The following is a 25,613-nucleotide window of genomic DNA, read 5'->3' on the forward strand; positions in this document are numbered from 1 at the left end:
TCAGTTTAGTGATGATCATTTTCAAACCAATAAATTGAATTTCAAATTAGGCTAATTCATATTCAGTTTTTAAAAGCATTTATTCAAGTTACAATTCAGATTCAATCCGAGCAATTCAAATTCAGATTTAACTTATTCAAATTCAGTTTCTGATGGCACAGATTTCGGCCCATAGCGTTCACCTCACCTTCCCCTCTTTGATCTTGTTCCCGATGATCTGCCTCCTCTGCTGAATAATGTCAATCAGGACGTCACACTCCTCCAAGAGCTTGCCCTCCTGGCGGGACGCGTTCACCTGAGAAACCAATTCATGGCGAGTATTAGACAAACAAAGCGACTGATGAAAGGTGTGGATGGGGTATATAGAGGGATGTATGTTTAGTGATTCCACATCATGTCCACTGAGGGACAGGGTGTTATTTTCATCCATCAGCCAGCCCTCCTGTCTGGAAGCAAACACTTGACGAAGATATTCAGCTATTTTGCCTCCTGCTGGCTAGAGGGCTGAGTGATAAGGAAAGTAAGCGGGAAGCACTATGTCTGTTAGAAAGCACACATGACTCTCAGCAATATGCTGTGCAAGGGTAATGAAATGAGCTCTTATACACGGTACAGTGTATATATATTTGCCTTTTTATATGAGTGTGAGAATTCTGAATGTGAAAGAAATGTACAGTAGGTTTATGTTTTTGCTGTTTTATATATTAAACAAGTACATAAAAAGGTGAAGCGATGTACAAATAGATCTTGTGGAAAATCTGACTCACTGAGCAACTTCAATAACAGAAGTTGCTTTTCAAATTCAACAAAGGGCATTTGTGAACTGTCACGGACATGTAGATATCTATAGCAAAATGCCCAATTCACAGCAGAGATAAACATGTTCACAGGCTGATAAACTAAAGTATTTTTGGTCTTATTTTCCCCTTCATAAAAACTCTACTTCCTAACTCATAACTAGTTATCCATTATTAGAAGTGAGGCAGCTTTTAGAGGCAGGTTGGCTAGCTACAAACTGGATGGCTAACTCTTTGCTAATCATCGGTTCAGCTAATTCAAATCAAAGATCTAAATCTTCAAACTGTGTTTGAGATGTTGGTGCCTTTTGAATCATTTTTAATGCAATTATCTGACAAATAATATGCCATGCTCTTCCACTAATTTTACTAAACAGGCGTTCTATCTATTGTAGCTAACCTAGGTTAGTTAGCTTGCTAAAGAAGCTAACTAGTCAAGAATACTTATTATTCATGACAAACAAAAATATGCAGTAACTTTATTTTTACAGATGCTGTCGTGTAGCATTTAAGGGGAATGGAATATAAAGGTGATTACATCTAAACAGTCAAATTATTCTTTTACAGACATATATACCTACAATCATTGTAGGTATATATTATGGAATTCACAATATTGAATTCCAGTGTAGAGCCTAGTAATATCCTAAGTGAGCAGCAGTATTATAAAAGGAGCATAATCAGCCTAATTTCAGTCTATGGACTGAAACATCTGTGTGCCTCAAATCCCACTGATGGCAGTTAACTTTAATAAAAATGATTTAGTCTAGCTGGAAGGTGTCTGAAAAAGTGCAGCTGACCGCTTTCAAGGTGGTTCTGCCATGAGGGTCCATTCTGTGAGGCAATTGATTCACTTTGCAGTTGGAACCTGTATAGTCTGAGCAGGCTATAAAAGTTGTTCAAGTCCAATTATGAGAGTGCAGGTCCAAACATAATGTGTAATTTCTCATTGTGGTCATTTCCTAGCGGCCCTTTCAGCACCTTGTAAAGTGTTTTCTTGCTGCAGCAGAGCGATAGCACTGGGAGCAATGAAAGGGAAGTCTGCTGTGAGCGTTACTGAGCTGAAGAAAGACTGCACAGTTATTCATGCAAACATACACTCTTACAAGCACACATCAATGCTGACAGGTGTTTTAATAATGACATCATAGGGGCTCATTTGCTTTTCCTCCACAGAGCCAAACGAGGTTGGAGTAGACTTCCACAATATCCTCAGCGTCCCTTCCTAAACAGCATTTATGTGATTTTCTGGGATCATTTTGCCAACAGAAACAATTTTCCACCTGGATTACATCTCAGTGCTTATGTTAGACATGCCGAGCTGAATGCCTAAGCTCTGCTCTATAGCAATGCCTCTGCAACTGTCTTTTCAACACTGTTAATTGGTTTCATCAACATCACTGTGACAGCTCTGGTGAAGCCTGACATTTTTAACAGTTTACTGTATATGTTATCTCTGAGTGGCATTTTGTACACCACTTAGTATACTTATGCAGATATAAGGTATTTTGGGTTGAAGCCTTTCTTAATATAAACCAAAAGAGCACATGCTGAGGCTAATCTGTTCCTTGGAAGGCAGCTCTTTTCATCTCTAGCCGCATTTATTTAACTTCTGGCACTGATTAATGTTTTGATGTTTTAGGAATGGCTTCCAAAAACTGATTGAAACAGCCTAAAATGAAGTTGGAACAAAAGCCTCAGAATTTTCTGGCATTACTTTGTCTCTTTAGTTTACCAGAAAGCTCTAACTTGCTTTCTCGGACATTACGTGACTGTAGAAGGTGACATCTGAAGGTGTCACTGTGGATTTAAGGTGATATACCCCTCTATGCTTATCTCTCAATAAGATGGCACAGACACAAAAGTAATCTTAAGCTCTTTTCACAGATGCACTTTAGCCCTGAACTTTTTCGGGATTTACACAACAGACATTTGAGAATGCAAAGGTCTGACACATCCTGGATGCTAGCCAGTATGCCCTCTGTGCCCTCTCTGTTCAACTTAGTCTATGTGCTGTCTGAACATGCCCATGTGAGGATAGCACATCTAATGTTCCAATGTATTAACCAATAGCAGGTGGGTGTCACCTTTGCTGTCACCTATATGCTCTATGTCAGGGGTGGGGGAAATCCAGGCCTCAAGGGCCGGTGTCCTGCAGGTTTTAGATGTGTCCTTGATCCAACACAGCTGAGTTAAATTGCTAAATTACCTCCTCAACATGTCTTGAACTCTCCAGGGGCCTGGTAATGAACTAATCGTTTGATTGAGGTGTGTTGACCCAGGGTGAGATCTAAAACCTGCAGGACACCGGCCCTTGAAGCCTGGAGTTCCCCCACCCCTGCACTATGTAGACAGTACCATTGACTAAACCAGTAATTACACTTCTATAAGTGCAAATACATGTATTTATGAACTATCTATGGCTCATTCAGAATAATCAGACTGAAAGGCTAGTCTAAAGGTAAGGTAACCCATAACTGACAAGCATGGTTCTGCACTGGTAGTCCACATGGACTTTTGGCCTTAGTGTATAAGATGATTACTCACAATCGCTCTATCTGCACTACCCAAGATAGCCACCAACGTGTAACCATAAATCCCACATCAAAAAATAATCAAAGTTGAGCATGGTCTAAAGGACGAGGTTTCACAGCATCTGTATTGTCAATTGTTCCTCACATTCTTCAACTACCACTTTGTTTTTGTGTCACTTTCTTACAATAAATTAGTTATTGAGTTATGTGTAAGCTAACGTTAGCAGTGCTTGCATCAGCACTTGATGCTTTTACCTTTTAGCTTTTACGTTGCAAGCTTAAGGGATTGCTCTCATCTTAAAAAAACGATTGATTGTATGTGGCCTGTGTTGGTGTACCACACAACCACACTGGTTAACACAGCTGTCGACTGTCTTACTTTTTAACATCGACTGTTAATGACTTCCTGTGGTGTCTGGCACCATAACCAACTCTACCAATTCTAGTGCATTTCTAGCAGTGGTTACCAATCCCTCAGGAAGCAGTGCATAATTACAATATCTTATCAGCTAGTTTCCTGCTTCAAATCCACTTTCATAGTTCGACAAAGAAAGCTTATTTTCAAGTAAGGAAAAGAATACTTTCTGTACCCTTGAACATAGTTAGCCTGTTAGTAAATGGATGTCATAATATAAACAGCAGTAACAAGGGAGTGGCGCAGACACACTGTCATGTACACAGCCACACAGACACCCACACACAATTTGTGACCAAAGTACATGATGTGCTGTGTAAAGATGTGAAGCATCTAATGACTGTGGGCAGAACCCTCTGGAGCATATGATCAGTATGACAGATTATAGCCTGAGAGGGACATTAAGTGATTCATTTAACCACAGAAACACACATGCATGCACACAAATGATTCAAGCCTGGAGGATATCCAAACTTTGTAAAATGTGCATCAAACAAACTTTCTGGGGGGGGGGTGAAGTTGGTCTTGAAGGGCCTATATTCCCTGACACGCATCAGAGGTAACGCTTTCCTTCTCTCTCTGGCTTTAAAACAAAACTGCAAAAGCGCTAATCCTTTTTCATTTTCTTGTGTTCTTTTTCTTTTTTTAATGGGATAATTTCCTTCCTTTCATTTAAATAAACAAACCAATTAACTGCCTAAAACGATCCCTCTTTGAGTATTTATTGCATTGAAACTCATTGTACCTTCACGAAATTATAACTGGGCCCCATTTTTGCAAAAGAAAAAAAACCAGCATAGAAGGGTCCAAATGTTGTTTGGCACTAGATTCTTTGAAAAAGAAAAAAATGTGTCACGATGCCAGCCGAAAAAGAATGCGTGCGTAATTTGGTGTGGGAGCGTTAAATGAAACTGTGGCCACAGCTGAACCACAGCAGATGGTGACTCAGAGGAACCGGGTGTGCAGTCATTTTTTCTTCTTTGTTTTTATTTTTTTATTTTATTTTTTCAAACATGACTCGTTAAGGAAGGTTGCCATTTGCTTGATCTTTCGCCAACATTAAGTGTCTGAGAGATTCTCAGCAGCCATCTTTAGTGAGGCTTTGGGAGAGGCTTAATGTGATGTGAAAAATTCAGAAAGCTCCATCAACAGCACGCCAACCAAAGCTGAGTAACCATCTCTTTTTTTATCTATTTATTTATTTATTTTTAAGCCCTGACATATTCATGCCAAGCATATCAGACAGCTCAGTTTCCTGAGTTCACGTAAGTTGTATTTGTATTTGATGTACTTTTTAGCCCATGATCGTTATTGGTTTTTTGCTTGGAACTTTTTCTAGTCCAGTTCGACCCTGTGCAGCTTGACCTGACGTGCTCTCAGTGTACACCTCAGAGGTTATATAGATTATGTTGCGAAACTCCACTGCATGTGTCATAATGCACTGGGGAGAAATAGGTCAAGTGGGTTTGTTTGCCCTTTTCATGTTCATCATTTATTCATCAGAAAAGGATCAAAGTTTTTCTTTCTCCTGTTTGAAATTCTTGCCTCGTCACAGTTTCCCCCTGAGCTTAAAGCTCAGAGGAAGCATATCTGTGTGATGGGAAACATGAAAACATGCTCGAAAAAAAATGTATACAGCGCTTAAATGTTAATAAATCATAATCCTCTTTCCTTGCAGCATGCAAAGACCTTGCCACGCATGCAGGCTGTTCTCCGTTATTTCTAAACTAAGATGTCACTGCCTTTCAACCACTGCCTGTGGCATCACTTTATTTAAAGCTTCTTAGTGGGCTAGTGGAACATGAACAGGCAGGCTTAGCACAGAATTGCCTTCACTCGAGTTAAATGCATGCAGACATTCGCACAATTGGTTGTTATCCCAAAAATAAACGTGTTAGACTGAAACCTGATGATTTGCACTTGCCTGTTTCTGCACTCAAAGCTTTTGGGAAATTTCAACATTTCAATTTCGAAAACAGTTTTTTTAGTGCATGGAGGCTGAAAGATGTTGCAGATGTTACATATATTTGTATTTTTATATATTTATATGTAACCCTTAAAAGATGCTAAAGACGCTATGTTTGTTTGTGTACGTTTATTTTTGTCTGCATCCTATGTAAGATCAGATTTTCGAACGTTCTCTGTTATTATTAAGAATATTTATGTGAAATTAAACAGAGCTCTGCAGTTAATGTAGATGCTAGATACATTTTAGAAGCAGTTTCATTAAAAATATATACTTTAGGAGCGTAATATTCATAATGTATTAATCACTGAAACTTTGAATGTTGTAAAAAAAAAAAAAAACTAATATGCTGGCCACACTCCCTGAGTCTACGATGACGCCTCCAAAATAACCTGACGAATAATGAAAAATCAGATTTTCTTGAGTAAACTTTGCTTTACTCGTATTTGTTTTTAATGTAAATAAATCTACACTGTCACTTGTCATGTTTTTCCCTTGTTTCTGGGCAGATAAAAACATATATTAGACCAGTAAATGTGAATGAATAAAAGCAGGTTTAAAAAACAAATCAATGTAAATAAATTTTTTTTGCCAAAGTCTGCTATGTTTACATCTTCACTTTTTAAAATGATATCCATTAACAGTCTCACGAATACATAAAGAAAAAAGGTTTTTGCAGTGGCATTACAAAATACAAAACACAAATAAAACAGCACAACAGTTTGAGTGAGTAATCAAGGAAAAATGACAAATATAAAAAAACTAAAACAAAAAAATAAATATTATATTAGGTTTACAACATGATAGTCATATTCAGTCATTTACTGTATGTTTTGTTGTCAACTCTTGCTACATGCTAAGCTAAGGGTTAATAAACAATGTTGAGTAGCTATACTGTACAGGTTACACAGGAGATGCTACAGTTAAGTCTTAAGTAGTAAAATATTATATTATCCATTCATTTAATAAATTCCAACATACAGCTAACCATAAAGGGCAACGTGGGACTCACCTCTACATGCTGACAAGTTTGAATCAGTTTTCCCATAAGAGACTCCAGCTCGTTGTTCCTCTTGATCAGATTACTCAGGTTGGAATCCAGAGCTTGCTGCAGAAAACAATAACACAAAAGAGACAACGGAGAAACTGAGAGACAAGTAAAAAAAAAAAAAAAAACAGTCTCTGACGTGAATGTAAAGAAATCAAAGTGGAGAAAGAGCTGTCAATACAAGGAAGATAAAAATGCAAAAAGAACCGCTTTCCCTTTTAGTTTTCTCATGGAAGCCAGAGGGGATGTAAGAATATCAGAACAACGGCAACAACAGAAAAAGTTCTAAAGCAAGTGGAAAAGAGCTGCGTCTGGAAAACACAAGAAATTTTAAAAAAAAACAGTTTGATTCCTCAGTTCAAGTCCACAAAATAACAGCAAAGAGAAGCAACGATTTTCTATCATCTCTCCTTCTGCGCAAGCGTCCCCAGGAGCTCCGACGTTATCAACTGTCTTTTTAAACAGGTGCGTTTGGTGACCATGTACCTCTGAGCGCGGGTGATACCCCTCGTCTCTGTACTGCCTCCTCATACTGCCCCGTCCGAGTCCGAGCCTCTGACAGAGAAGCCTACTCTACGAGAGGATGTGACTGGGACAGCCACTCCACTGAGCACCGAGCCATGCGCAAACCCGGCCAAGCGGCAAATTGGGCATCAAAAGCTTTCCCTATGAGAGCATGCAGCAGCGCTCCCGGCTAACGAACCGGCAAACAGGTGACAGCACGTCAGTGCTGTCCCTTAATGCTCCTCCCTGCTCCCCCCCCATCCATTCCCCTTCCCCCCCTTTTTTTCCTCCTCTCTCTGTTGCTTTTCATCTGCCTGGGCACAAGCTGTCTCTACTTCTAAGACCGTCATATTATTGCCAAACCAAGCGTGCTTAAGCTGCTCTGATGCCACATCTCCTCTTGCCCATTCAAAACTGTTTTCCAGATGAATTTCACCCCAGACTTGGTGAACTCTGAGATTTCCATGTCTCCAAAAACAAAAAAGGTGTGCAAGTTCGCTGGAGCAGCAAGGCCGTGACAGGCAGCACACTTGTCCTAACGCACAAGAAGTGAATCTTTTGCTTTCTTTACAGCTGCTACTTACTCGCCTTCACAAGTGAAGCTGCTGTGAAACAACATTTGTATTTGCTCGACCTTTAACCCCCCCCCCCCATTTTTTTTATAGCTGCAGTGTAAACAAAGGCAGTTCTGATGCTACAATAAGGATTAAAAAGGCACTACCAAGAGGGAATATTGTATAAACAACCACGGTAAATAGTGATAGAGATTTGCGTGTGCAAGCATGTGTACACTACTGTACTCGGCTTAAATGGATGGCCTTAATACGGCGATGACACACAAAAACCAAACAAGGCATAAAGGACTCTTTGAACAAAAATATGGCGCTGTCATCATTATCCCTCTAAAAAAATGAGCTCTGAAAGGATGGAGATGAGGACAAGAGAAACAACAATAAGTCAGCAGCTCCCTCAGATGCAGTTGAAATGTGTTTCCACACCCCAGTGTAATGTAGGAAAGGTAAAGTTCATGAAGTACACAAACACGCACAAAAGGGAAAAGGAGCAACGAAAATTATGTTAAGTTTTCCGTGCCTCTGTTTATGGCTACGTTCCTGTTCATGTTAACATAACCTTTGAGTGTTTGTTTGCTGTTTTATTTGGACTCCACATCGACAGCATCCATTTTGCCAAGTGGCGTTTATCTCTGGGGATTGCTAGCCCTGTCAGGTCACCTGTCAGTCATCCTGCCGGTTTATCCTACCATCTCTCTTTCTCTTTGTCTGCCTGTCCTCTTTTTCTGCTGCCGGTCCAAGCAAGATTTTTACCCTGCATCCCTCCAAAAAAACAGAAAAGTCTCTGTGTGAAATTAATCTGCTCTGAATCACCTTGGCTAAGCCTTTTTGATTTGTTGAGTTTTAATATACATAGCGAGCCGCAGGATTTAGATTATCTTAACATGGATGCAAAATGATTAAATAAAAAATGATGGATACTTTCACATTTGACACTGCAGATGTGAAATATACAGTTTATAAAAATGTGGAACACTTACATGTACTAAAAAAATTTTATTGCTTGAATGCTACAGTGATCTTAGACTACCTTTTTCCTTCTCCGTCCTCCTTTACTAAGTGGTTTTTGTCCTGACACAAAGACAAAGACTGACACAAAAATTTAAAACTTAGTTATTAATTCAGAGTGTGTGACTATAGTTTTATTATTATCATGATATTTTACTTGTTTTTATTTTATCACAGATTTATGTTGCATTATAGCATTTCTTTATTTAAAAATGTGCCAGTATTTTGAAGTTTGGAGGTAAAACTTAATAGTAAAACTGAATATTTGTCCTTACGTTGGGTGAGTGCTGAGTGTTTGTATATGTTTGCATGAGGGTGGGAATGCATGTTTGTGTCATGTGCCTGTTTGTCTGTGTCTATATGTCAGGTCGGGTCTTAGACTCCACCTCTCTGGGAACTCCCAGGCCCTCCAAGGCCTATCTCCCCTCACCACACTCCCTGCCGGTGACTGATGCCCTCAGGGGTCGGCGCATTGGTGGTTCTTGGTGTCCGGGGCTGGGCGCTCAGGTATGTACCAGCTCACTCCCGGTGGCTACTTGGCGGGGCTTGGCGCCTGTTGCTCGGTCAGGCCTCCTCCGGGGTGCGGGGGGCCCTCGGGTCTCCGGCCTCTGGGCCTGTGGCTCGGTTCACTCTGGCACAGCTGGCTGCTGGCAGAGCCGGTGGGCACGCCGGTGCAGCCCCCTCTAGCTTCTACTCAGTGGCTACTGGGTGACGTCTCGTCTGGGGATCCTCAGCCCTTCCCATGAGGGTGGCACGGATGCCCCTCCGGTGGTCCTCCTTGGGCTCTCGCACTCTGAGGCCTCTGGATGTCTGGGGCCTGGATCTCCTCCATGCCTGCTTCATGCCCTGGGGGACGGGGCTATGGCTCACTACATCCTCTTGCAGACCATTACATGTGGAAACCATTTGAAAACAACAGGTATGCACATGCGTGTTCACTGCTCGTAGACTTAAATTACACCTTTCTTGGCTGCTACAGTAGGGCAAAAAAGTATTTAGTCAGCCACCGATTGTGCAAGTTCCCCCACTTAAAATGATGACAGAGGTCAGTAATTTGCACCAGAGGTACACTTCAACTGTGAGAGACAGAATGTGAAAAAAAAAATCCATGAATTCACATGGTAGGATTTGTAAAGAATTTATTCGTAAATTAGGGTGGAAAATAAGTATTTGGTCACCTCAAACAAGGAAAATCTCTGGCTCTCACAGACCTGTAACGTCTTCTGTAAGAAGCTTTTCTGTCCCTCACTCGTTACCTGTATGAATGGCACCTGTTTGAACTCATCATCTGTATAAAAGACACCTGTCCACAGCCTCAAACAGTCAGACTCCAAACTCCGCCATGGCCAAGACCAAAGAGCTTTCGAAGGACACCAGGAAAAGTATTGTAGACCTGCACCAGACTGGGAAGAGTGAATCTACAATAGGCAAGCAGCTTGGTGTGAAAAAATCAACTGTGGGAGCGATCATCAGAAAATGGAAGACATACAAGACCACTGATAATCTCCCTCGATCTGGGGCTCCACGCAAGATCTCATCCCGTGGGGTCAAAATGATCATGAGAACGGTGAGCAAAGATCCCAGAACCACACGGGGGGACTTGGTGAATGACCTGCAGAGAGCTGGGACCAAAGTAACAAAGGTCACCATCAGTAACACACTACAACGGCAGGGAATCAAATCCCGCAGTGCCAGACGTGTTCTGCTGCTGAAGCCAGTGCATGTCCAGGCCCGTCTGAAGTTTGCCAGAGAGCACATGGATGATACAGCAGAGGATTGGGAGAATGTCATGTGGTCAGATGAAACCAAAGTAGAACTTTTTGGTATAAACTCAACTCGTCGTGTTTGGAGGAAGAAGGATACTGAGTTGCATCCCAAGAACACCATACCTACTGTGAAGCATGGGGGTGGAAACATCATGCTATGGGGCTGTTTTTCTGCCAAGGGGACAGGACGACTGATCCGTGTTAAGGACAGAATGAATGGGGCCATGTATCGTGAGATTTTGAGCCAAAACTTCCTTCCATCAGTGAGAACTTTGAAGATGAAACGAGGCTGGGTCTTCCAACATGACAATGATCCAAAACACACCGCCCGGGCAACAAAGGAGTGGCTCCGTAAGAAGCATTTGAAAGTCCTGGAGTGGCCTAGCCAGTCTCGGGAGTTGAAAGTCCGTGTTGCTCGGCGACAGCCCCAAAACATCACTGCTCTCGAGACGATCTGCATGGAGGAATGGGCCAAAATACCAGCTACTGTGTGTGCAAACCTGGTAAAGACCTATAGTAAACGTTTGACCTCTGTTATTGCCAACAAAGGCTATGTTACAAAGTATTGAGTTGTATTTTTGTTATTGACCAAATACTTATTTTCCACCCTGATTTACGAATAAATTCTTTACAAATCCTACCATGTGGATTCATGGATTTTTTTTTTCACATTCTGTCTCTCACAGTTGAAGTGTACCTCTGGTGCAAATTACTGACCTCTGTCATCATTTTAGGTGGGGGAACTTGCACAATCGGTGGCTGACTAAATACTTTTTTGCCCCACTGTACTTCAAAGCACATTGTGCGCTGTCTGTCCTGCGTGCTGCACAACAACATTGAATATTTAGTATTTACTGCTGTTTACACTTAGCTAGATTAATGCGATGGTGTTGTGTTTAGTATGTTGCTTTGTTTTTTTTTTGCTTGTTTTCTCTTCTTTCTCTCCCAACAGGTGATCCAGGAGATTTTTTTTTCTCCCCCCCTTTCTCACTGTCCCTCTCCCCTTCCGTTTTTCTTTTCCTTCCTCTTTCTCTCTCCCTTTCCTATCCCTCACTCATGTCTGTCCCGTCTGTAACATCTGAAAATAAAATATAATAAATAATAAAAACAAAGGTCGATCAAATGGACCAATACGGCAATGCCACGATGATCCATTTGGCAAAATAAATCCATTGGGTATCCTTGTTGGTCTTCAGACAACAATTCTGATGGCTAAAGAACCAAATGGGACAGGCAAAAAAACCCAAAAAAAAAACTGAATATTTGAAACAGCTGACCGGGTTAATTTATTTGCAGAAAGGACGCACTAAGAAAGATACAGTTCTTTTCAAAGCCATCAGACAAAAGAGTAATTTTTGTTTTTCGTCCCACTGAAACACAAGTTGCCGGTAAAAACTGAGCTAACCGAGTGAGGCAGTACCAAAAAATGTGTTGCATATAAAAAATGTCATGTCAAAGTGTTTTTTCTCACTTCCTTGTTTGATATGGCTGTTTAATGGGAGGTAAAATTGTAAAAATGCTACAAAATGCTACAAATACTTGTTGTACACCAATAATGATTTCTTTTAGCTGGTTGTTCATTGCCATCTGCTGCAGAGAACACACTGACTGTGGATCAGACACTGATACTACTCTACTGCAACACCAATGAGCCATGCCCAACAGAGTGAAAACAGATTACCCAGTAAAACTGTAGTTGATTTCCAGTACTTTGTGACATCTCCCATGTTTCTTTCATAGAAAATATCAAGAAATGGATTGTGCATCACCATGCAGCCTAAAAATATCAAGGTATGGACTTCTCAGTCCACTTGGTTTCCACACTTTCAGAAAGCTTGTTAGTTTACTCCCACAACCCACCTAGGATTTATGTAAACATCCAGAGGTCAGCGATAGAGGAGCAGTCTTAACCTGTTCTGTAGAGGCGGTTTGATTCAGGCTTTTGTGTAGAGACTTGAGACTTGGCTCAAACTGAGTAAGTAGGCGAAGTGAATGAAGAGCAGTTCCATCAGAAGACGCATAATTCAAGCCTGTTCTCATTCCCAGGGCCTCAATTAAAGCTGTTTTGGCAAAATCACCGGATTGGGGCTTTTGGAATGAAGGTATATTTGGCCCCTGTGCCCGGATGCACAGGCTCACGGTGTTAGTAAGCTGGGTTTAAGTCATTATTTTTCAAATGTTGTGAAAAAGAATATTTTTTTTTGCCAAACTATGGTCTTTTCTTTAGTACCCACACCTAAGCAAGAAATTTCCAGTGCCTAAAACTAAACAAGTACTTTTCAGTACCTGAATCTAACCAAGTAGTTGTCAGTCCCTAAACCCAACTAAGTAAATTTCAGTACCCAAACCCAACCAAGAAACATTCAGTACCTAAACCTATCAAGGCGTTTTCAGTATCTAAACCTAACTGTAACTTTCTTATGCCCAAATCTAACCAAGTAGTTTTAAATGGATAAACTGAACTAAGTACTTTTCAGTACCTAAGAGTAACGAAAAAACTTTTAGTGCCTAAATGTAGCCAAGAAGTTTCAAGTGCTTCAGCCTAACAGCCATGAGAGTTCAAAACAGTTTTTGTGAGGTTTTTATATTTAAAAGAAAAGCTTATTCACTCAATGGCATCTGTTTTTAATTAGTAAGAAGGTGTTCTGCTGCAGCATGCTCAGAACTTCTCTTAGGTTCTTCTTAAATCGCCCTAAAAGAATCCACTCTTTGAAACCGAAGCAAATTTTTCATCTCTTTCATCACCTAACATCTTTGTGATGGCTTCAAAAAAGGTTACATGTCTCTATATAACAAGCATCACACTTGTTATCAGTGTATGCACTGTTCATGTGTTCAAAAATGGCTGTAGATGCATGCTGTGAATGAAACAAATCAACCTGGAGCAGTGCTGATAAGCTAAGAATGTATGCGAGCGGATCACACATGCTCGCTCACTCACAGATAGGAAATGGTAAGCAAATGAAGTCAAAACTTCAGAGGACCTACGTCTTTTCTAAGATTTACTGTGACATTGAGCAGGATTGTGCTCTGAGGATTCATCTCCATTCTCTTCCTGGTTCATGAGTTAGAGAGATCAGAGAAACCTCAGTCATGCAGATGAGGAGAGAGACTGTGAGGAAAAGATGAGGAAGAACAAAGGCAGACAGTTAAACAGCAAGACAGACATTAAAGAGGAAGCAGGAAGAGGAAACGGGAACTTTAAAAGAGCCCATGCTTGTTTACTGCTCTGCTTTATAGTCTGTCTACCTGTCCCTACACACATCTATAATGTATTTATCTCATATCATCAATGAAGTAGGCGTTGTGTATTGGTTGGTTTCCACTAGTGAGCTAAGTTATAAATTGGGAACAAATTTTTGTCTTTTTTTATCAATCTGAGAGAAGCACAGATGACTGCTACAGGAAAAGGGCACTGATTATGAAGCAAAGCACAGCAGAGCAAAAAGAAAACACAGCATGAAAGGAGCATTGTTGTAGAAGAAATTGAAAAAGTGTGTGTGAGAGAGAGAGAGAGAAACAAAAAAGCCCAGAGCGAGGAGAACATTGAGTACAGGAAGTAAAAGTTGTCTGCGAGTGCTACACAATGCACTGTAAATTTTCACAGAGTGGCTTTTATTTATTACAGTTAAAGAGAGAATCTCATATCTGTATATGAGCGCATGGGATACCAAGCATCTTATAACATCCTTGGTTTGAAATGCAGACTCTAGTTTAGGATTTATCTTTTTATCTTCTAAGTAGCTACATCAATACTCCATCTAACAGCAGCAGGCAGATCTTTCGAGGGCAAAATGACTCAAAAGCACTAAACAACAGGAAATGCTAGTAACCAGTTCCGAAGACAAAGAGCCCAATGCACAAACACAGCAGTCTATTTATGCTAACCACAAATAAGCAAAGTATAATAATAATGTCACTATTTCAACTTTACAAGGGCAACAATACAAATGCTAACATCGTGCTTTCACCTCAAACATACCAGACTTTGATATGACCAGAACCAGAGCAGCAAATATCCAAAATGTCGAGGTCCAGGCTCTGGGGAGATCAAGACTGAAAGAGTGGTTTTTCTATCCAGGTACACTTTTACTGCATTGGTGGAGTGTTTGGGATCATTGTCATGCTGGAAAATGAAGCCGTTGCCAATCAGATTCTTCCAGATGGTACTGGATGATGGATCAAAATCTGTTGGTACGTTTCTGTTTCATATTTCCATGAATTTGGATCCACATAGTCCGCAACATCACTGGCTGAAATGTATCTCCAAACCATGACAGAGCCTCAACCATGCTTTACAGATGGCTGTAGACACTGTCGTACCTGACCTGACTTGAGTCAAGAAACAAATTTGGATTAATCACTTCATTTTTAGTCTACTTCCTTACAAAATTTGGTATATCTACAGCCTTTTCTCTTTGTTTCCCTTCTTCGTAGACACTTTTCCACCTAGACAATTTTTGACGAACAATAGAACATAAACTGAAGGGCCAGATGCATCTCTCAGGTCCCAAGTCAGGTCTTTGTTGGATTTTTAGTTGATTTCTTAAGAACATGACATTAAAATACTGTTCATCTGGAACAGATTCTTTCTTTACCCTCTACATGTTCAATTTCCTTGTTTTTTTAAGGACACACTGCACACAGATATGCCATGTTTGCAGGTAATAGTTTTTTCAGAATCACCTTGTTAGGACAGAAACACTATTTTATGTTTGTCAAACTATGTTGTGACTGTGCTGTGTGTATGTGACTGAATGAATGTTTAGAAAGTAGGACATTGTTGAAATTCTTTTTTGGTAATGCTCCTTACACTTTTTGTCAGGATGTTGTTGATGTTTTTTTGTGTTTTTTTTGTGTTTTTTGGTTGTTGTTTTTTTGGGGGGGGGGGGGGGGGGTGTAGCTGAGAAAGATGATTTACCAACTAACTGACTCTTGCTTACTTGCAAACATGATCCTTCCTCAAGAAGTCCAAGAAGATCAGCTGTTGAAGATTTAAGTGACTCTATACCATAATATTGTAGGTGATAAATATGACTGGCATATTAAAGAATAGCCAGTTGCCCCCTAAAAAACATTGCCAATGGGTTTACTTTTCATCTTGCTGCATCAGTAAAGTGATGCAGAGTGTCCTCTACACTCTGGCATCACTGCTGTGTGGTCAGAGGGAAGAAGCAGTGTTCACTCTCTCTGTTTGAAAGTTTCAAGCTTGTTGAGCTTTTGATCACACCCAGCGGCAGCACCAGTGGAGGGTGTGATGTCAAATTGTACTGACACACTGTATGCTTTTGGCTGTCAGCATATGTATTTTTAATTTAGCTTTTTATTGCTGTTTTATGATCCACTTTAAAGATTGTTTGCCAAAGTCAAGGTTGCATTTAAAAAAAGGAAGAAAAAAGGTCAGGACGATAGGATGGACTGTCAAAGCATGTAAGGGAATAAGTATTTTTTTAATGATATAAAAGATGAATGAGGTGGCTGGAAGACATGGAGCTAAATGTCATGCTTATCACCAAGGTTATGGTTCAGAAGCTTTTGTGTCTGCTCGTGTTTTAATGTGTTTGTACTTGACAGCCCCACGTATTTTTTAACACTAAAGGGCAGCTGATTAACCAAAGTGGATTACAACAAAACAGAACCAACCTGTGATTTGAAATTACACACACAAAGAGCAGCTGCCATCTTTTATCCTCAAGGTTCTTTCTCCTCAGACCCAGAGCCAAGGACTTTAAAAGCTATTCCCAGCTGCCTCCTCTGTGACGGGGGTAATTTTATCTCCGAAAAAGGATGGGTGTTCCCACAATAACCTCCATGGCTCTTATCAGACACACACCACCACCACTGCCACTGGAAAAAAAGGAAACTATTCCAATCATCTGATATTCTCCCCCGCACCCCCTGTGGAGTGGGGATATCTCAAACTCCAGCAGATCAGGGCAAAAAGTGATATGAATGAAATGTTCCAGAAAATATGACCAAAACAGTTCCAAGTTGTCAGACTTTATAATGAAAGAAAAAAAAGTGAAAAATCATATCTAAAGAAAATTGGGTGACCTGTAACAGATTGAGCATTTTGGCTTTAAGCTATTGGAACTACCTGACAAAGTGAGGCTACGTGCTGGACCTCCTCGTCTAAGAAGTCTCCCCAAAGTTTTCTGTCTTTATAAATTAAATATCAAATGCGTTTTTCACCATTAATATTGCATTGCACTTTACTTGGTAATTCTGTTAGACCTCAATTTACTTCCTACCCTGTTTCTGTTTACCACGCAACCTGCCTTTTTAAAGCACAACACATTCACTGTATACTGTACAATGCTCATAAAATCTGAGGACAGTCTGTGTCTAAATGTACTTGTGTTGCATAATCATAGCTCAGCATTGCTTTTATTTATTTATGACTATATGCTGTCTGGTTTTAATGCATTGTTTCACAAAATGCTGCCATGCACAGATTAGAGAAAAAGTAATAGCTTACAGAAATGAATTAAAGTTAAGTGACGTGACATGTGTGGTGCCTTGAATCAGAACTTATCCTGAGGCAGAGATATATTTTAAGCCTCACTCTTACTGAAGACAGCAAAACAAGCCAGTGGTCTGAAAAATAAAGTGTGGCTTTTAATGTGATTAGCAATAATCCGTCTTTAACTTGAAGGATAATGTATAATATTCAGCTCAATGGGCTTTTTTTTTTTATCCTGGACTTAAAGTTGTGTTTATGAATGATCAGAAATGCTGTTGTGTTAATGTTCTTTTCTACTTTTTTGAAGAAAAAACCCTGGAATTTTCACCTCAGTAACAAACAGTCAATTTATCAGTTTGTAAAGTGATTGCAAATTTGATGTTCTCACCATCTAGGCATGCAAAAATGCAATTTCTTCACAACAGCTCAAAAGAGATGACTGAAATTAGTTCTTTCATTTTTTTAATTGCATACCCTTCACCATTTCATTGAGACAAAGTGCAAAGACAGTTCATTTCAACTTGCTACCAAAACAAAACAAAACAAAACACAAAAAAGCTAATATCATGAAGCTGCATTATACTGGCACACCCCATTAAATATAAAAGAGTGAGTAGATGTAGCCAAAAGTACATGGCATCAGCTCAGTGGTGGCTTATAACATTATGTTTAGCTAATAATAGTAGCTTGCTAACACAGAGCAAATGTTAGCTATATGACAGCTAACACAAAACATGGTAAAATAATCAATTCAAATCAATTTTATTTCTACAGCTCCAAATCATAAAAACAGTCACCTCAAGGCGCTTTATATTGTAAGGCAGACCCTACAATAATACATACAGAGAAAAGCCCAACAGTCATATGACCCCCTATGAGCAAGCACTTTGGTGATTTTTAAAATAAACTTTCAAAGTTATGTTGCAAAGCACATGGTTAACTTGAAATACAATATGTAACTCAAAATTTCATGTCATCTTCTCTGAAATGTGATTTACAATGTTGAAAATGTAAGATACCACCAAATTACCTGAAATTATGACTTATAGATAGCAAAAATGTTTTGTTTTGTTTTTGCTTGGATAGAAATGTCCTTCCTACTGGCCTCCCAATTCATTTAAAAAGCTGCCACTAGAATACTGCCTACACACCAAGAAGAGAGAACACATTAAACCAATTTGTTCTGGCTTCTTGTGTAATACAGCACTGAACTTCAGGACCTGGATTGCAGAATAAAAAAACAAAAAGCAGACACATCTCTCAGACCTGCAAGGACTGGTTCAAACCAAATCCAACAAACTGACTTTAAACCAGTGCACAGTTGTGATTCAGCTGCATTTGGGGCCTAGAGCTGCCCCAACTCGAGCTATGTTTAAAGCCAAGCTAATGACTTTTTTCTACTGCTTTTACTTAATATGGACCTTGTACTTATTTAATAAATTCAGATTTAATCTTACCTGCTCATTCATTCAACTGGTTCATATTTTATTATGTTATTTTCTTTGTCTTTTACTTTTTTCCCCGTCTTTGGCTTTTAAAGTGTTCTGTTTTAAATTTGCATTTTAATATTCTTATGAAGTTTTCCTTTCTTTTAAATATTTCAGTAGATTATGGAGAGCCCGTTGAAATGCCTGTGTGTATAAACTGTGTGTGTCCGTGTGTGTGTAGACGTTAGTGCCTTCGTGTGTATGTTTCCTTTTGTGTAAGTGTGCGAGAAAAATCGAGCGAGCGCGCTCACAAGTTAATGAAGCAGTCACATATGCTTTGTTTTCCCATCTGTTGTCAGTGTCCTCACAAGGTACTCTGAGTGATGTCAAACAGCAGGAGGACTATATATTTCAACAAGAACTTCATTTAACCAACGAGCCCTGTCAGAAGTAAATGTCAAGACGTTTGGGGGGGAAATGACTGAATAACAAAGTTGGAACATGTGACAGAAATCCCTCATTTGGTTTTAGACGTGTATCCTCTCACATAACTGTTAAGAAACGCTTGAAACTTGGGAATGCACATGAGCTGCAGTAGTATTGCTCACGCGGATTCAAAGTATGACATGGTTTGCTTGGTCTAAACAATTTGTCTTGCACACTTTCTTGGCTTACACAGGCAGTATTTAAAAACCTCTGCGCAAGTAGGAGACACGAGTGCCATCCAGTTGTTTTGTTTTGGGGGGGGGTTGTGTTTTTGTTTTGTGGTATAGGCGATAATTAGTTTGTATAATAACTGCAGGGTGTGCTGACCTGTGCTATTTCTCTCTGGTTGAATGGCGGGAGAGCGGGGAGAAAGAAAATCATGATAATTAGATGATGCACTAACCTGTAGCCTTCCTGCTAATTTTTCTTCTCTGCCTAAATTTGCTGAAACAGGCAACATGAGGCGGTAGAGGCACCCACATTAAATCTAATGACAAAGAACATCAAGCCCATCACTGGAGGCAAAGCTGGTTCTAAAACAAAACAATGATAAACAGAAAGGCAGGAGGGAATGTTTGTAGGCATTTTTATTGGGTGCACACATATGTAATCATAATCACTGATTTTAGTTAGGTTCAATTTCTCTGATTATATCACTGCATGCCCTTTCTCCAAGGACATATTACCAACTACCAACACATATTTCAAAGCCCTTGTAAAAGGAGAACCACGCTCACTCTTGACATTATATTTAGGGGTGCTTAGCAAGGCTGAATAAACACTATCTCTCTGTGTGTGTGTGTGTGTGTGTGTGTGTGTGTGTGTGTGTGTGTGTGTGTGTGTGTGTGTGTGTGTGTGTGTGTGTGTGTGGCCAAAAAATGTCCCCTGGTTAAATGACACTTTGGAAAAGTTACATGTATTTCCCTGCCTGCTGCTTTGGTGCGGTGGTGGGGAATCTCTATTCTCCCTGTTGCACGTATGCTTGTGTGGACTTATCAGCGTAAAAGCTCAAACGTTGTCTTTATTCAAATCATCAGGCTTGACCTAAGTGAATGCGCTTGTGCTGGACATTAGAGGTGACACAGCTGCAACCTACAGTAGATGCATAAATGGGTATACTTAGGATGCACCAGTAGGGATCATGATGATTGGGGTCGATACCAAGAGGAACACAGAAATAGCACAAAAAAGTCAGTTCCTCCAGCTGCTGCTTGAGGCTGCCTCCAAAAGCGAGTCAGTCCCAGTAGATTAGCATCTTAAAATGCCCAACTTTAAAGCAGAAAAACATGTTTACAGCCCTGTGCTCTATAGCTAATTCCCACTTCTAAACAACTATACAGCAGTGTTTTTGTTTTCTTTTAACATGACTAATTTTTTCTGGAAGAGAGTTTTATACAACCTAAGACACTTTCCTCCATATTTCAAAGCTATGACATCACAAAAATGTGACTGGTCAATGTTGATCATGGAAAAACATTATTAATGGGATATCTCACAGACCCATTTGTGCTATAATCAGCTAATTTCAGTTCATGTGCAGGAGGAGGAAAATGTGGTGATAGAAACAGTTTTTTTCTTTGATAGCACAAAGGGACAAGCTCATGATTAGTCCAGGACAGAAACAAGCACCGCTAACACAATCTCAGTTCTTTTGCAACCCTCTACACAAAAACATGCTAACACAAAGCTAGTCAAGAGCACAGAATGAAGACAAAGTTAATCGCATGCTGGCCCCAGCCCAACAGCCAGAGTCTGAAGTTCAACAGGTAACAGAGGCAGTGACGTTGTAGCCTCCATTCCCTATTTGTAAAGTAGAATTACCATGGCGATCCCTTTAAAGTCTCTTTGAGTTTGTTTTCAACTTTGCTTTGTGTTCTTGGCACATTACATACGTACATGCTAAAGGAAAGATTGTATATGTGTCTCATTCAGACAGTCATTTGAGTTGTGTGCAGAACTGTAGCCTATGGTTGATATTCCTAACTTGTAAGTATGAGACAATTTATTTCCATTCATTTTACTTAGATGAAAAGTACTGAGTAATGTGTAATCTGTTACTTGTTTTGAGTAAAGACTCCAACACTGGTTATGATTCAACAAAGCTAAGCTGAAATAGTGATAGTGTATCTGTATGTGCCTATATACTGTTTTACATAACTTAAATAATGTCTAATTTTCAACTTTAACTGAAGACAAAGACGCATTCGAAAACAGAAAGTGTTGTTGCAAACTGTTGACCTGTTGACCTGCTTACTCTAACTGAACAGAAGAAGTGATGTGTTCATTGTGTGACATAGAAGGCCGTTTGCCAGAGAAAACTTTCTCTGTGCTGATCTAAAATCAGATTACTAGCAGCCTAGTAGGACCACAAACGTGAGGTAAAAGTGAACTTACATCATCAGGGGTGTGATGTGGAGACTAGTGATGCGTCTTGCATTCATTAATTCAGCTTTGTAAATGGAGGTAACTGCATACTCCTAGTTTCTGGATTTTGCTTTGTACTATGAAAGCTTGGCTTTGGACTGAAGTCGCTATACCTTGGCCATTTCTACTTTGACCTATTTTTTCCCTTTTTTGTCTCCCTTCCCTTTTATAGAAGCCATTAAAATACTCCAACATTATGCAAATGTAATCCTAAGTCACTGGAGACACTCTCCAGCAAAGTGCTTATATTAGTCAAAGGCAGATTAATAGAAGAAACCATCTGGTGGACATCCAAGGTAACATTTACTTCTGCATGATCTTTGCTGTAAGACACACACACGCACAGACACACACTGCCTCCATCTCCATTACCAGCACATTGTAATAGCCATGCTCAATTAAGCACACCTACACCCAGCAGGCAATTGGTGCTCGTTAACCTGCAACCTCATTAAAGACACCATGCCTCGTCACTAATGACACTCCCCATATTCGCTCTGTGTGCTTGCTTCTGAACGCCCTCCTGGCACAGTGGCATGGCGCAGTGATTATGCTAATTGCTTAATTATTCAGCAGAGATAATAAGTCAGCACATGATAATCTCACATGATAATCGAGTGAGATACCTGGATAAGGATAATAGAAAATTTCACACTTTTGAGCAGAGTAAAATTAAAGTTTAATATTCATTATATGGGTATAAGATAAAGAACAAAGAAAGTATAAGCTTATCTGTCATTAGAATGTGACGGATCTTGCAGGTTTTAATTAGAAAATGGGGATTTTTAGAAGATTTCAAATGTGAAATAACTTCATTAAAATCAATTAAGCAAACATAAGAAGGGTGAGAAAAAAATCCATTTCTGTGCTTACCTTGAGTTTTTCATAGCGGTCGCTCAGTGCTGCCACCTGGTGGTCCCTGTGACGTCCAACTAACTTGCAGAGTGAGCAGATGAGCTGGTCGTCAGTGACACAGTACATGTTCACCTTTTCCTCCTCGTGCTCCAGGCACTGGAGCCCTCTGAGGTGGCAGTCCGGCATAGGCTCGATGAGCCGGTGGCCGGTGAACGGCTTCTTGTTGGGGTGCGTCGCTCTGAGGCATTCGTCGCAGTACGACACCTCACACGTTACGCATGTCTTAACAGCGTCCTGTGGCGGGTCCTGCTCGCAGAACTGGCACTGGACCGGCTCCGGAGGTGTGCTCGGGCTGGACATGGCAGCGCTGAGGGGGACCAGGGCCAACCGGTTGCTACCTTCCTCGCCGGGAGAGTTGGGCCCACTGTGAGGGGCAGACAACGACAGCGGCAGGGGGAGCCCGGCTGAAGATGAGGCCCGTTGAACTCTATCAATAATATTCTGCAAGGTCACGTTTCTCTTAAGTCCTTCTAGTCCACGCTCTGGACTCAGGGAAATGACATATCTACAGGTGGGGCACTGGAAGGCGCCGATACTCTGAACTGATTCGTTGGTGGTGCAGTGGGAGACGAGGATGCGGTGGGCGCAGCCGAAGCACAGGCTATGGGCACAGGGGAGCAGCAGTGGGTCTTCAAAGAGCTCCAGGCAGATTGGACAAGTTAGCTCTGACTCCAGAGTGTCCATCCTGATTAAAAAAGGCCAGGCGGGACCAGGCGCAGTGTCAGCGAAATCCAGAAGAGCCACTCAGCTGTCTGGAGGCCAGAGAAATAGATGGAGGCGAGCAGAGAGAGGGAGAAAGGAAAAGAAAGCAGGGGGATTTGTGATTAAATGGTGTGAAACAGCTTACTTCTCTGCGCTTTCTTTGGAGGGCTTATATCTCAATGGAGCAGACCACTGAGTTGACTTAAAGTACCGGGTTTTCTACGTCTGACTGAAGACTGAAAATAAGATTAAGCAAACAGATTAATTAGCATGGTTCAGCATGTTCCACCAATAAGCATTTAGAAGTTTAAAATCAACACCTGACGATAATTTGGCTGTGGAGCTTTTACTTTTGTCCACAGTATTAAGTAGAAAGGAGGCACAGGGGTCTATAAATTCCAAATTGTTTATATACTGCCTGCGACAGTGGCCTCAAGGATCTTTATTTTGTAAGCTACATACCCTTCAACATTAGAGAGAAAACCTCATTTATTAGACAGTTCTCTATGAGCAAAAATGTGGTGATGGTGGGAAGGAAGAACTCACTTTGATGAGGAACAGACAGCCATCTACGGAGCAATGAGGTTAAAAAGAAGACCGAAAAGAAGAACACAGCAAGGCGACAAATAAAAGACAAGGCAAAACTACAGGAGAGATGCTCAGTGCTTGATGGGAGGTTCCTCATCATGGTTCTGGGTCATCTGACCCAGCCCTAATGATATCCTTTATCAAAAATTAAAAAAAATCTCAAGCTTAATCTTGAAAGTGAAAATAGCTGGGAGCCTATTAGCAAGATTCAAGACAGTCTAAGTTAGAAAAAGGTGCATTAGTATCAAAAAACAAGCTGAGGAGAATGTTGCTAGTCAGTTTGGAGGTTTCTTCCTGTTAAAATGGGATTTTTCCTTCCCACTGACACCAAGTGCTTATTTATATGAGGCCATATTTATATGGCCTGATTGTTGGGGTTTTCTGTTGTGTATTACTGATTTGGTGCTTTATATATACATTTCAATTGTACTAACAGAAAACGTAAAGACCATTCTGTAGGCTGAAAGTCAAACATATAGTTGCTCTAACAAATATCTCATGGTCTTTATAGCAGCCACATTGCAGATGTGCTGTTGACCCACTTTGTGCCCTTTTGTGATTCTCATTGTTGTTGACCGCAGTACGCTATAGGTTTCCCTATGCTTGGATTAACAAGATTACACACCATCAGCAGCAGCTGCTGCCGTCAAGAAGCATCTGTCAGGCTGGACTTAAAACTACTGAGCCACAAGCCAGTAATGCAACTTCTCACTAATCAGATACTTTATGTAACTAGTGTGCAATAGTGGCAGTGAGGTTCGCTTTATCCCTCGTTCTTTACCATCAAGTCACTGTACAGATAGTACAGCATGGAAGCTCCGAAAAGACAAGTGACAGAAAAGGCCTTAACAAAAGTCTAAGAGCAGGTTGAAGACGTCTTTTTTTTCCAACTTGCTCTTAAATGGGTGGGATTATGGGATATATGTTTGTGCTCTACTCATTTTGGCTACAGAAGGCTGATCCCACTCATGTTTTCTCAAATAATATTTAATTGCCTGATGCATGATAAACACACAGAGTACATTTTGTGCTAGCACCTTCTGTAACATTACTATCTTTCTTTTAGCTATGCACTAGAAGGGGTATAATTTTCCCAGCATGCTCTGAGTGAGACAAAATAATTAGTGTTCCAAGTCATCTAGAACATCATGTTCTAGCAAGAAGCACTGCAAGATCAGATAAGGGTAGCCGACAAATGTTTTAACTAGCTACACTGAAAGTTTCAGAACTCATCCGAAACTACTGTGTTCACAGACTGAATGAGGCTCGCACACAAACTCGACATAACCTCTTTGGCGGAAGTAATAATGCTTCAAAGAAATGACTATAGATTGTTCTTCTCACCTGGTTTACATTAAAGAAAGGAAAGAAATGAAATGAAATTTGATGAAGCTTGATGATATTTTTAATGGGTTTTTATGTCTTTTGAGGCGTCCGTACATTCATTTCAAGCTATTTCAAGCTTACTTTTGCTCAAATCATATAAATTCAACTTTGATGCACCTTTACCACTCGAGTTGAAATGGGAGTCTTGTTTTAACATTGACTACAGCTGTGGCTCCATCTGCCACATCTGGAGTCAGTTGCTAATTAGAACACATGCCAATTCATTTCTCCTGCAGAGCCGCTGACTCTGGATTTCCACGTGAACCTCCATGCTGTCAACATGTCTCCAAGAGACTCAGGAAGAAAATGTAGAAGAGGCTCAAACTCAACTCAAATTTAGAAACACAAAACAACAAAATGTAGCAAGATTTACTGTTTTATAAATTCCTGATTATGTTGGAAAGCATTAAAGGGGAGCTGCCTGCTAATTAATATAACTAAAAATGCTCAAGTAAGCTAATAAATAAGTGTGGCTCTGTTTCCAGTCAGTTCTAATAAAGACAAGTTACCTCTGAGACTTTGCCTCCAAGTTAAAAATTCAACAGTGCATGCTTTCTTCATTTCTGAACTCATAGCCCTAGGCCTTTTAATACACTTTTGGTTAATTTTAAG

The 25,613-nt window shown here is 40.3% G+C and overlaps 1 protein-coding gene across 2 annotated transcripts in view; it reads right to left on the reverse strand.

Annotated features, from left to right (window-relative positions):
- Positions 1-25,613, reverse strand: part of LOC309701085 (E3 ubiquitin-protein ligase Midline-1-like) — an 88,576-nt gene that overhangs the window by 18,249 nt on the left and 44,714 nt on the right. For both annotated transcript variants that reach the window (XM_082525084.1, XM_082525083.1), the window contains exons 2-4: positions 22,284-23,077; positions 6,725-6,820; positions 188-295 (exon numbers count right to left, since the gene is read on the reverse strand). In XM_082525084.1, the coding sequence (XP_082381210.1) occupies positions 188-295; positions 6,725-6,820; positions 22,284-23,009 (930 nt within the window). In that variant the 5' untranslated portion in view covers positions 23,010-23,077. The remainder of the gene's footprint in view (positions 1-187; positions 296-6,724; positions 6,821-22,283; positions 23,078-25,613) is intronic.

Source organism: Aulonocara stuartgranti, assembly GCF_965226115.1.
Source record: "Aulonocara stuartgranti genome assembly, chromosome: 23".
Classification (NCBI taxonomy): Eukaryota; Metazoa; Chordata; class Actinopteri; order Cichliformes; family Cichlidae; genus Aulonocara; species Aulonocara stuartgranti.